This window comes from Callospermophilus lateralis, chromosome 19, assembly GCF_048772815.1.
Source record: "Callospermophilus lateralis isolate mCalLat2 chromosome 19, mCalLat2.hap1, whole genome shotgun sequence".
Taxonomy (NCBI): Eukaryota; Metazoa; Chordata; class Mammalia; order Rodentia; family Sciuridae; genus Callospermophilus; species Callospermophilus lateralis.
Window position 1 is genome coordinate 27857620 of NC_135323.1, and position 12720 is coordinate 27870339.

Sequence of the window (12720 nt, forward strand, 5' to 3'; positions counted from 1 at the left end):
ACCCAGATGGCTCGTGGTCCCTGAAGCCAACTCTCCCTGGGAGCTGCTCCAACCTGGCTGCTCCTGACCTCAGTCCCCACCATCTGACCCCGCCAGGGTCGGCCTGGAGCAACATCCAAAAGGATATTTCTGGCATGTTTTTCCTTCACAGCCACTTCCTGCGTGTTAATGGCCTTATTGATGCTGACAGTCTGCAAAACAAGAGGGGGAGGGGAAAGGCGGGTGAAATGAATAAGCCTCTGAGGGGGGCTGAGACCCTCCTGCCCCCCCCATGGCCTCCCTGCCCGCTGACCCCCTGCCTAAACGCCACTGGCTCCTCGGTGGACGCTGGGGGCAAAGGTGGGCAGTGCTCCCAGACCAGCTGGCCTGGCTGTCCTAAGGGAGCGGACTTAGCTGCCTGGCATTGGCTGTGCCCAGCTGCTGCGCCCGCCTGCCACTCAATCACTTGGCACAAGGAGGTGGCAATTAAAGCCGGCACAAAGGGAGGCTTTTCATCCCCAGGGAAACATTATTCCTCAGGGAGCAGGAGGGAGGGGCACTGCTGCCCGGCGGGTGGTGACCGTGGCCCAAACCCATCCCGCTGCCCCTCCGTCACCTCTAGCCCTCTAACCTCCCACAGGGACTTCCCTGGCAGGCCACTGTGGTCTCCCACCTTCCTCTCTTGGGCATTTTTTAACTCCCCGGCAGATTCCCTTCTCTGTCCTTAATTACATCCAGAGGACATGAGAAATACCGCTTTCCAGTCGTTTTTATTTGGGGGGCACCAGGGATTGAACTCAGGGATACACTACCACTGAGCCCCACCCCCAGCCCTATTTTGTATTTTATTTAGAGACAGGGTCTCACTGAGTTGCTTAGTGCCTTGCTGTGGCTGAGGCTGGCTTTGAATTTGTGATCCTCCTGCCTCAGCCTCACGAGCTGCTTGGATTACAGGCCCGAACCACCACACCAGGTCTGGCCTCTTTCCATTTTGCAGAACACAAATCCATCGCTACATCACGGACACAAACACATTCAAAGGGATCATGTCTCGGATGCAGTTTTCTTCAGTAGGAATCTTTCCTTTTTAAAATTTTGTTCCATTCCCTCCGTGGACGTCATTTGCCCCTAAGTCATAGACAACACACCAAGCTGTCATCCGCAGGCTTCAAACATGGGATGGTCACTTGTAGACTTTCCCACATCTCGCTTTTCTCACGGGGAAACTATTTTCTGGACCTCTCCCGAGTGCCCTGCACACCTATTGCTCATTTTTGGAGATGCCATTCCACAATGCTGGTGGCCTGAGTGACCCAGCCTGTGAGTGGAAACACCGAGACGGTGCATTTCCAGTCTCCCCACAGTCAGCTACTCAGTCAACACTCCTCCGTGTGCCTGTAGGGAGCAAGGCTTCCGTCTCCAAGGGTGGCTTATGAGAACTGGGGTGCCTGGGTTTAGGTGCTGTCGTAAGCTCCCATTATGGAAAAGCCTGGAGACAGACACACAGACACACAGACACACAGACACACAGACACACACACACACACACACACCAGCCTTAGGGCCCTGACACCAAGCCTTACAAACATGTGGTCACACTGGCTTCCCAAGGGCCAGGGTAGGCAGACATTTTCTGGGAAGCGCTAGTTAATAAATATTCTAGGCTTTGCAGGCCACATGGTCCCCATCAGTCTCAAGGCTGCCACTGAGAAACACATACATAAACAAGTGATCAAGGCTGCACCCAATAAGGCTTTGTTTTCAAAATCAGGTGGTGGCTGGCTTTGGCCCTGCAGCTGTAGTTGGCAGGCCGCCCCTCCCCCATTCTATACCACCACTGACCCGTCCATCCTTGGATTATTCTGAAGGAGAGTCCAGACTCTGTATCATTTTCTGTTTGTTTTTTTGGTCCTGGGGATTGAATCCAGGGGGACCAAACTACTGAACCACATCCCCAGCCCTTTTTACTTTTTGAGACAGGATCTCACTAAGTTGCTGAGGATGGCCTCAAACTTGCCATCCTCCTGCCTCTGCCTGCTGAGTCTCTGGGATCACAGGCATGTACCACTGCCCCTGGCTGACACTGTCGTCACTTTCTCAGTAAATCACCACTCCTGGTGACTGTGAAAAAGACTTAACTGGCTCAAGATGGACTAGGTGACTTCTAGGTCCCTTCCCATGGTTAGACAGTAAAGGCCCATCAGATGATGGAGGGTCCTGGATACCAGGGCAAGAAGTAGTGGGATGTGGGGGCTGGGGATGTGGCTCAGTTGGCAGAGTGCCTGCCTCACATGCACAAGGCCCTGGGGTGGGGACCACAGAAGGTTCTCGAGCAGGGGACCTGATACAATACCCCTCCCTCCTCCTGAAGCAGGAGTTACTTCTGCAGCGTGCTAACCAGGGAGAGTGTGGGATGTCTGCCCACTGCACCACGGGGCCTGGCCTAGGTTAGGGCCAACTAAACCAAAGTTCCAAGGTACATGCCCGGCCCTCCTCTTGCAGCAAGGCCCGAAGGCAGAGGCCTTCTTATGGACGGAGGCCTGGGCCCAGCTTCCGTGGCCAGGCTGCTCAGGGCTCCGAGGCACCAGGCAGGGCCAAGCTCAGCTTTCTGAGTCCCTGAGGTCAACTGAGGCCCTCCAGGACCCTCGGATGTCAGCTACCTCGAGGTCACCAGGCAGAGGTTCCTGGGGGCCCAACTCTGTTGCTTTAATAACACTTCGAGCCTGGGATGCCACCTCTCTATCCTTCCTATGTCACACGACCCCAACTATCAACATTCTAAATCCTGCCCCAGTCTCAGACCAAAGACCACATTTTACCATTTTCTAGAACTTTCCAAGCTACTGGGGCCAATCACCTATTTTTCTTTCTTCTTTTCTTAAAAAGAACTTCAGTTTCTCTTAATGTAGCCAACACGCATGTTGCCTTTCCTCCCCACCAGAATTCAGGACAAAGGGGACATGGCTTTGTCCCTCTCTACAGGCCCACTGCTGCCTGCAGGGCAGAGGGTGGCGGATGCACTGTGGCTCAGCTTCCTGCGGACCAGGTGCATGGTGACTCACGGCCACACAGGACAAAGTCCTTCCCGTCCCTGTCAGCCCCAGACTCTGCAAGATGTCACTTGGCCTGAGGTGGGGCCTTCCTGCAGGTCAGGGCAGTGGGGGCAGGGCTCCCAGGCGCAGGGTGGGCAGTGGGGCTCAGCGGCTCACCTCTGGAGGGGGCTCTGGGCTAGAGAACATCCTCTGGGAACAGGCTGTTCTCCAGATTTCCCTGGAGTCACACAGGACCTAAGACCAGCCGAGTCTCCCCTCAAAGAGCGGCATTGTGCACCACTTCCTGCCCGCTGGCCCCGGTGTCGCAGGCTGGCCTCAGAGAGCCAATTACCAGCAGGCACTGCAGGAAGGGCGGCCCTCTCCTCCCCTTGCAGCCTCGGGCCTCCCTCCTGCCCCTCCCCAGCCTGGTGGCCCTGCCAGGCCGTGGCCAATGGGTGTTCTTGGGGCTTCACTTCTGAGGGAAGCGGGGCCTGGGCTGGCCAGCTGGGCCCTGTCCGGTCACACACACAGCTCTGGGCAGGAGCCCAGCCCTTGGGCTGCCAAGGCCAGCCCAGCTCATGGCAGGGCGGACAGGGAGGATGTGCCCGGGTGGGGGTGGCACCACGGGCGGGGGTGCAGCCCTGAGGGCAGAAGGAAAGAGGGAAAGCAAGAGGAAGGAAGGAAGAGAAGGGCAGAGAGCAGGAGGAAGCCTCCGTTTGAATCTGGATGGTCCCCTTGCCGAAATTCGACTGCCATTGGCTGACTGCCATGGTGTCCTTGGGAGGGGGGGACCTTGAGAGGTGACTGAAAGGACGGGGTCAATGCCTTTCTGGAGTGGGCTCATTCTCAGGAGAGCGGGTCATCACAAAGCGAGGCGAGGCGGCCTCTTCTGTTGAGCTCCTTGGTTTATTCCCTGTGTGGTGCTTGAACCCAGGGCCTCAAGTATGCTCCACCAGCGCTCCACCATGGTGTCCGGCCTCCTTCATACACACTGACTTGCTTTTGCCTTCCACTGTGAGTTGAAGGAGCAAAAGACACTGAGCAGCCGCCAGGGCCTTGCTCTTGGACTTCCTGGCCTCCGGCCCTGTGCACTACATACACTTTTTTACTTTATAAATTACCTAGTCTCCGGTGTCCTCTTATAGCAAACAGAAAATGGACAAAGGCAGAGGAGGAAGCAAGTATTTATCTGCCCAGGGGAAGGCCTAGGACCAGTGGCCTCAGCAACGCCTGCCCATGGTGGCAGCTGGGGACTGGAACCAGCAGGGCCTCATGGTGCCAGCTCATCTTACTGGTTTTGGAAAGTTACAGAAAACAGCTTGGGAGAGGGGGCTTGGTCCAGCTCTCAGCCTCCTCCCAGCTCAGCCCATATTCCTACTACTGGTTCTGAGCTGCGTGAACCAAAATCCTTGCCCAGGTGCCTGGTCCTGAGATTCAGGGCTCAGCGGGCTCCTTGGGGTCCTCATTCCCCCAGGGAGTAACAAGGCTGGCGACGGGGAAAGGCAGGGTGAGGCCTGGAGGGGAGAGACTCACGGCCAGCACAGGTGGGCAGCCAGGGGGAACAGCTGGGACATAGGGCCTGAGACAGGGTGGCAGAGAGGGCTGGGGCCATGTTGAGGCCAGAGGACCTGTGACAGTGAGGGAACAAGCAAGGGACAGGAGGCTGGACAGCACTCGGCGGCGGGGTGTCTGCAGCATCAGTGAGACTAAGTCTTTCAAATTATCAAAATTAACAAGAGTACAGAGGCTCCTTGGGGTGATGGCGGGATCATGTTCCAAAAAAACTCACTGTACATTGGAAATCCTATTAAGTCAAAAATGCATTAAGCCAGGTGTGGAGGTGCAGGCCCGTAATCCAGCTACTTGGCAGGAGGCAGGCTGAGGCAGGAGGATCGCAAGTTTGAGACCAGCCTCAGCAACTTAGTAAGACCCTGGTTTCAATAAATAACTAAAAATGGATTGCAGATTGTTCAATGCCAGTTCCACACACGCAGGCGCACGGACACACACAAAGCATTTACGACCCCTCACTAGCGGAAACTGGGTTGGGCCTGGGCTCAGAACACTTACATTAGCCCCCCGCTGGCAGGTGGTCCACACAAAGCCTATTCCATACAAAAGTGCCGAAGGGCTGGCGTCATTTACAGAACAGCTGTGGGACACCTGCGTGGGCTCACTTTCACACCACCATGAAGCTGAGACACCTGAAGTTGATCCCTTCTACGTCAGGGACCGTCTGTAGTTGTCACTGTTACTAGACCGTGGTGGCAACAGCGTCCACAGCCAGGGACCCTCCCTTGGGCCTCTGCCCCCTACTAGGCATCCCAGCTGTGATTTGCTTCTGATCCCGCCTGGGGCTCTTGAGGACAGGGAATCTGACCCACTATTATCCAAGTCCAGTTGCCCCAGGTAGCAAAGAAAACAAGAGGCAGGGTCAGGGCTGCAGGCGGCGTAGCTTGTGCTTTGCACACGTGAGAACCATCCAACCCCCGCACCAAAAACCCCAGTGAGGCCAGAATTCAAACCCAGCTCCACTGGCACCATGCTGCCCTCAGAAACCCCCAGCGGTCCAGCACAAACCCACCCGCGTCTGCTGCATGGTCACCCAGGACCTTTTGCCTGGAAAGCAAAAGCAAGTGGGTCCCTTAGTTTGAGGTACTGATCAGGCTGGAGAACAGGAGCTGATCCTCTGGAGAAGCCGTCCAGGACAACCTGGCAGCGCAGATTCCTGTCCCCATGTGGAAGCGACTCTAGGTCAGGAGACACAGCAAGCAGATGGCCACCTGACAGGCTGGGAGGACAGTCCCCACTGCGAAACCAGGTCAGCTGGCACTTTGATCTTGGGCTTCCCGGTCTATAAATATCTGTTGCTCGAGGGCCTGGCCCAGGGTATGTTTTTATGGCCCCCAGCTAATGCAGCATTTCTCCGCTTTGTAGGGTTTCGCTTGCTGCATCAACTGGGAACTACCAAAATTAGGACCACGTCTCCCATCTCCCTCACTAAAGCCTGCACATCCTCTGACTTTTGGATTTGTGAAAAGTAACTGAACAGTTGGGTCAGGCAGATTCCCCAAAAGGTTAGCGCTGAGCCAGGCACAGTGGTGAATGCCTGAAATCTCAGTAGCTCAGGAGGCTGAGGCAGGAGGACTGCAAGTTCAAGGCCGGCCTCAACAACTCAACGAGACCCTGTCTCAAAATCAAAATTAAAAAGGGCTGGGGACATGGCTCAGTGGTTAAGTGCCCTGAGTTCAATCCCCAGTGAAAGAAAGAGAGAAAAAAAAAAACAAAAAAACAAACAAAAGCAAGGCAGGCAGGCTCTGTTTGGTAGTGTTCCCATCTGGACAGTGGATTGGGAGAACGGAGAAGACCAAGAAACGACTGATGTGCAGACCTGTGTTCGGCTGGAGGAGGGTGACCAGGCCTGTGCAGTGCCCCGAGGAGCTAAAGAAACAAGGGGGCACTGGGAGGAGCAGACCAGGGTCCGTCAACAGGGAGATGTGTCTGTCCATGATGCAGAATCCTTAGTCATTTCTAAAACAGAAAGATGTTGTGCTGCGTGCCACAACACAGAGGGACCTCGAGGACACCATGCTAGGTGACAGTCACCAAAGAACAAGGGCTGAACAATGACAGTTATAGAGGTCCCTAGAGTGGTTGGACTCTTGAGAGTCAGAAAGTAGTTACCAGGGGCTGGGGGACAGGATCAATGGGAGTTGCTAAAATAGGGTAAATTCCCCCAGAGAACAGCCCTGGCGGAGTCACTGAGAAACTGTGGTTAGAAAAAGTGGGGGCGCAGGGGCCGTGGCTCAGTGGCAGAGCATTTGCCTTGGTGTGAGGCCCTGGGCTCACCCTCAGCACCGTGTATAAATAAAGCTATTGTGTCCACCTACACTGAAAAACAAGGCCTTGGTATTCAGGGCAGGGCCACCCCCCAGCTGGTGAGACACTGTGCCACACGAGCCCAGGGGGGCTTTGACAGCTGTGATGGACAGTGAACAACTGGATGCGGGGACCTCCCAGGCGCCGCCAGCCAGTGGAGCTCGTCCTCAAAGGGCCGACCGCTGATGGGAGAGGAAGCCGGCCTTCCTCCTGCCCCTTCCTTCTCCGGCCGGGCAAACTCAAAGCACTTCATGAAGCCTGGAAAGGGCGTCCAAGTTGCCCTGAGTCTGGGAGTGGCACAGAGTAACAAGCAGAGTCAGGAGGGGACACTGAAGGACAGGACCCTCCAGACGCGCGGAGGGTACCCGAGTGGACACCTGCAGTGCTCCTGTGTGCACAGGGTAAAGAGGCCGGGAGAGGCCGGGCAAGCTCCTGTTTCGCACCTGGTAGGACTGAGCACTGAGGCAGAGGCACTGACCGGAAGTGCAGGGCCAAGGGGCGGGGCTGCGGGGCCGAGGGGAGGGGCCGCGGGGCCGCCCACACTGCGGAGGCTTCCGACTCAGTTAACTGGAGCTCAAGGGTGAGGAGCCCATCGCCCACCTCGAGGGCCCTGGCGACATAGTGGAGAAAAGAACCGGGGGTCATGAGGAGTCAAGGAGAAAAGGACCAGGGGTCATGGAGAAATTGACCAGAGATCATAGCAGAGTGATAGAGAAAGGGACCGGAGATCAAGGCAGGTCATGGAGAAAGGGACCAAGAATCATGGTGGGGTCATGGAGAAAGGGATCAGGGATCATGGTGGGGTCATGGAGAAAGGGACCAGGGATCTGGCAGAGTCAAGGAGAAAGGGACCCAGGATCATGGCAGGATCATGGAGAAAGAGTCCAGGGACCATGGTGGGGTGGTAGGGAAAGGAAGTGGTATCCAAAGACCAGTCAAGATTTGCCTGAGAGAAGGTGACAGAACTGCACACGTCAACCACAGGGGATCCTAGAAACAGGGCCGGGGCTGGGGCTCGGGGAACGGTGGAGATGCGTGAGGCCCTGGGTTCCATCCAGCAGTGCAAAATAAATAAACCAATAAATAAAATAAAAGAGATTCCTGAAAGGAAAAAAGGCACCAGAAGCCAACATGTGTCCATGGAGCAGCTGACATCAAAGTGTCCTTGCTTCCCTGTTAGGTTCTAAGCCAGTGTTTCATGTGATGTGGTGTCGACTATCCATCCATCACCAAGGCAAAGTCTCCTACCACATCTCCAAGACAAGAATGACCATGGGGGCGAGGCCTGCTGGCCCCAGGCCGTTCCCTCCTCCCTGACCTCACCACGGAGAACATGTACCGGGCACAGATGGGGCTAATGGATTGGAAGGAACAGCAACTTACCTGGAGGATACTGAAAGAGAAGGACCATGGATGTCGACCAGAGGACAGGACCTCCCGGGCCCAGCATCCAAGGGCACATGATGGAAGAGCAGAATAGGAAGAAGGGGCCAGGGTGGAACAAAGAGCTTCCAGTGTGTCCGCCAGTAGACTGATGTGGCCACCACAGGAAGGGGAAAGTTAGGAAGCCAGCTCACTGTGGGTGATGTGACCTGAATTATATACCTAGAACAAGAGCCAGTCCTGGTTGCTCCCACCACATGCCAGAGGTTGCTGGGCACCAGATACAGCAATCCCGCGGTATCCTTAGGGGATGTGTTCCAAAACCATAGAGACCGCACTCTGAGCGTGCCCAAGTCCCTGTGGAGCATTCGCACAGAACCTAGGTGTACCCTCCCGAATACTTTAAATCATCATGTCTAGAGTAGTTACAATTCCTAACAATGCAAATGCCATGTGAACAGTTTCTATCCTGCTCTGTTTAGGGAACAACAATAAAAAAAAAAAAGATCTAGGCATGTGTTGTATAGGTGCAGTTGGTTAAATCTGCCAAGGCGGAACCTGGGATGCGGAGGGCCAGCGGGAGTGTGTTCAGATAAGGTGGACATAGGCAAATGACCCCAACAGGGGTGGCGAGGAAAACGCTAGGGGAGGGGCGATGGGGAAGAAGGGCAGAGAAAGCTTCAGAGACCTCAGTTCCCCACGTGAGGCGCAGGGAAAGCCCCCAGGCTAGACCAGGACCCCATGTGAGCACGAAAGACGCCAGTTCTCTTCTCCTCAGGCCTCTCCACACTGGAAGTGACTCCAGTGTCCTTCAGGCAGAGGACACACCATCTGCAGGGCAGACACCCACAGGGCGCCACTTGACAACATCAAAAAACCCCCCAAACTTGATGCCCCCACAGAGAGGGATGAATCTCAAAGGCACTAGGACACCATTTACACCATGTCCTGGAAAAGTCAGGGGCCATTTATGTCAGAGGGAACAGCAAGTCAAAGTCTTGAGACCGGCAGGACTGGGGCAGAGAGGGATGAGCACAGCCAGCAGCCGGATGGAGTGAGGCTCCTAAAGCACTTCCTGTGGCTTGGGTGAGGTCTGTGGCCACCAAAGCTCATGTTGAAATTTCACCCCCAGGGGCATGGTGTTGAGAGGCGGTGGGACCTTGAAGAGGCAATTAGGTTAAGAGAGATCAACGACTTTCACAGGGGTCTGGGTTAATTCTCATGGGGACAGGGTTAGTGAACATGGGATTGAACTGTTACAAAGCCAGGTGGCCTCCTGTGTCACACCTTCTATACCTGCACCCTCACCCTTCAGTTTCTCCCAAGAGTGGAAGCAGCAAGTGGCCTCTCCAGAAGTGGAGCAGGTGCCAGAACCTTCCTGCTGGAATTCCCAGCCTCCAGAAACACGAGCCAACACAAACCTCTATTCCTTATAAATTAACCTGTCTCAGGAGCTCTGTTATAGCAACAGAAAACTGATCAAGATGAAGGAACTGAAGGCAGAGGAATGATCTGTTTGTTATTGTTGTTGGTGGTAGTTTTAGGACTTCTTTGGCTGCTGAGTGGGGAACACACAGTACAGGAAGCAGGGATGATAAACAGGAGACTATTACAATAATGTGGGCCAGGCACACGGGTGGCTTGGACCAGGACAGCGGGGCAGGAGCTGGAGAGCAACAGCTAGGGTCTGGATGTACCCTGAACGCAGCACGGTTGGGTCTACGGATGTTTTTTGGTGTGGCGGTGGCAGAGAAAGATGGAAGCAAGAAGTCCTGGCATCTGAGGGTGAAACTGGCATTTTCTGAACACAGGACATCGGGGAGGATTCTGGCTCATGGCAGGGCCTGGAGTGTGGGTCTGCGTGTGACGAGGCTGGAGGCTTGAGACACCTATGAGCACCTGCTGCAGTCTGAGCCTGTGCCCCCACTGACCCTGGGCTGCACCCTAACCCCAGTGCAAGGGCATCAGGAGGCGGGGCCTCTGGGAGGCCGTGTGGTCACAGCGGACTCGTCCCCTCCACCCTGCGAGGTGCGATGGCAAGGCACCATCTATGACACAGAGTGAGATTCGACCTGTGAAACCTTGACCCTGGACTCCCAGCCTCCAGCACATGAGCAGTAACTCCCGTTGCTTGTAGATGAACCCGGCCTGGGGTGTTTTGTTACAGCCTGGCATGGGACGGGACGGCATCCAGGCAGACGGGCAGCTGGGAGGGCAGGGAGAGGGTCAAGCTGGACAGACTTGGGGGTTACCAAGGTGCTTGTAGTGGCGTTCAAAGTCACCAGCCAGCGGCATGAGATCACCTCAGAAGTGCCAGTCAATAAAAAGTGCAAGAGGTTCAGATAGGGCTCAGAGACCTTCCCACCAAGTCAGGGACACACAGAGCTTGGTTCCACTTCCCTAGCACCCCAACTGCAAGTTGAAAGGGGCTGTAAAAGGGCAGCCAGTGGATGGGAGGGACAGTGAGAGTGACAAGATGGCCCTAGTGACCTGGGGTCAGGGAACAGGACCTGGGGGCTCTTGGCACCTCTGAGCAGCCTGGCTTCTCTCCCCTGCTTCCCCCTGCTGTGGGCTCTGCCCCGGCCATTCCCACTAGGTGAGGCCGCCTAGGCGCGTCCCCTGGGCCAGGCCACGGGCACTGGCTTTAAGGTTGCTGGTAACAGGGCGACGCTCGCCTTGGGCTGCGATGGGACACAGGTAGAGGGGGCTCTGGTGATGGGGTGGCACTGAGGCCGTGACAAAGAATGGGGCCTGGTCCCCTCTTCTCCAGGTGGATGAGCACAGAGCAGGGCCCTCCCTGTGCTTGGGTGACCATGGGCTGAACCATCTGACTCTGGGGTCTCCCGCCCGGTGGCCGGGAAAGCAAGACTGACAGCAAGGGGTGGGAGGAGAACAACCTGTTTTCATGAGGGTCTCAGAGCTACTCCTTGTCCCCAATGCCAGCTGCCTCTCTCCCTGTGGCAGAACTTCTGACAAATGTGGAGTACCCACTTAGGCCACCAGAAGGCCTAGAATGTAGGCCACAGGGTAAGATGCTCAGACACCATGTCTTAGGAAAAAGGAGAAGCTGGCCCATCTCCCTAGCCCCACCCACGGGCCACCGCTTTCGTCACAGAGAGACCTTGGTTCCACTTCCCTAGCACCCCAAACTGCAAGGTCACGTTCACAGGTCTCACACCAAAGGACTCAATCACCCCAGCCGCTCTTCCAGAGCGTTACCTGCCTGGGGAGCTGGCCTCGGGACGGCCCTCAGACACACCCTGGCCCCAGTGTTCTCTGACTGGGCTCACGGGCTGCTCATGCAGGATTCCAGGGAAACTTCCAGAGAGACAGCTGGTCCACAGGAGCCGACAACCCAGCCGTGTCCTCCCCTAAACCACCAGCGTTGCCCAACTTCCTCGCCTCCCTCCTCTGCCCAGCTGTCCAAAGGCGGGGTTCGCCTTCTCTCCTTTTTTAGTAACACACAGCAAGTCGTCCGGCCATCAGGACGTGAGGCGGTGGGGGTGGCCGCTGGCTGACAGATGGTCTGGAGCAGGGAACCCCTTGTTGTCCAGTTCTGTCTCTGAACCCATTGTCCTAGATGTGGACGGCCACAGAACATACCCTGAGCAACAAACATGCCCCAGAGGGCCACTCTGAAATGACATTTGAATATGTATCACGTCCACAGAACAAGTCTTGGGACTTGTGGGTTCTTTTTTTTTAAGAAAATATATATTTTTTAGTTGTAGATGGACACAATACCTTTATTGAAACCCAGGACCTCGCACATGTTAGGCGAGCGCTCTCCTGCTGAGCCACACCCCCAGCCCCGTGGACTTGTGAGTTCTAAACTGGTTCATTGGTGACACGCCTGTCCCACGGCTGAGTTGGGAAGCACTTGTCACATTCCAGCAGGACAGAGGCCCGCGGTGTCCTCTGCCCAGACAGCCTCTGCATTCTCAGGTTTTCTTCTACAGTGGCCCCTCCCCCACCATCTCACCTCTCGATCTGCGGTCCACCCCACTGACCCCCAAGGAAGCAGGAAGAGCAGGTCCCCTAGGGCCCTCCCAGCTCCGACCCACAGCGGGGCCCAATCTCGAGAAATCCAGCCTCCAGCAGCCTCTGTGATGCCCCTCTCCACGGCCCCTTTTGATCCTGGTCCCCACTTCAGAAGGTGGCCTGCACACAGCTGTGACCCAGTTTTCCTGAAGCACAGCCTAGAAGTCCACAGAACCCCATTTCACACACACAGTGGCGACGCCAAGGTATCTCCTTGGCTCTGGCTCAACGTTCTCCATTCACCTATTCGGCTCATTCAGATCCGCGAATGCCAGGCTGGCTGGGTGACGAGGACAACAGCATTGCTCAGTTTGTTCCCTAGAGCCTGCATCTGCTGCCCTCTGAGGCCGAGCCCGTGCGAGGGAGGCAGGGCCTGCTCCGGTGGCCAAGTCACGCTGGGGTGGCC

At 55.9% G+C, this 12720-nt stretch overlaps 1 protein-coding gene across 4 annotated transcripts in view; it reads right to left on the reverse strand.

The window, feature by feature from the left end:
* The window catches only part of Hip1 (huntingtin interacting protein 1), a 133554-nt gene that overhangs the window by 47021 nt on the left and 73813 nt on the right, over positions 1-12720 (reverse strand). For 3 of the 4 annotated variants that reach the window (XM_076840947.2, XM_076840946.2, XM_076840949.2), the window contains exon 2: positions 128-191. In XM_076840947.2, coding sequence (XP_076697062.1) covers positions 128-191 — 64 coding nt within the window. Of the gene's footprint in view, positions 1-127; positions 192-3188; positions 3334-12720 lie in introns of those variants that run through there. The other variant, XM_076840948.2, reaches the window with a different exon arrangement.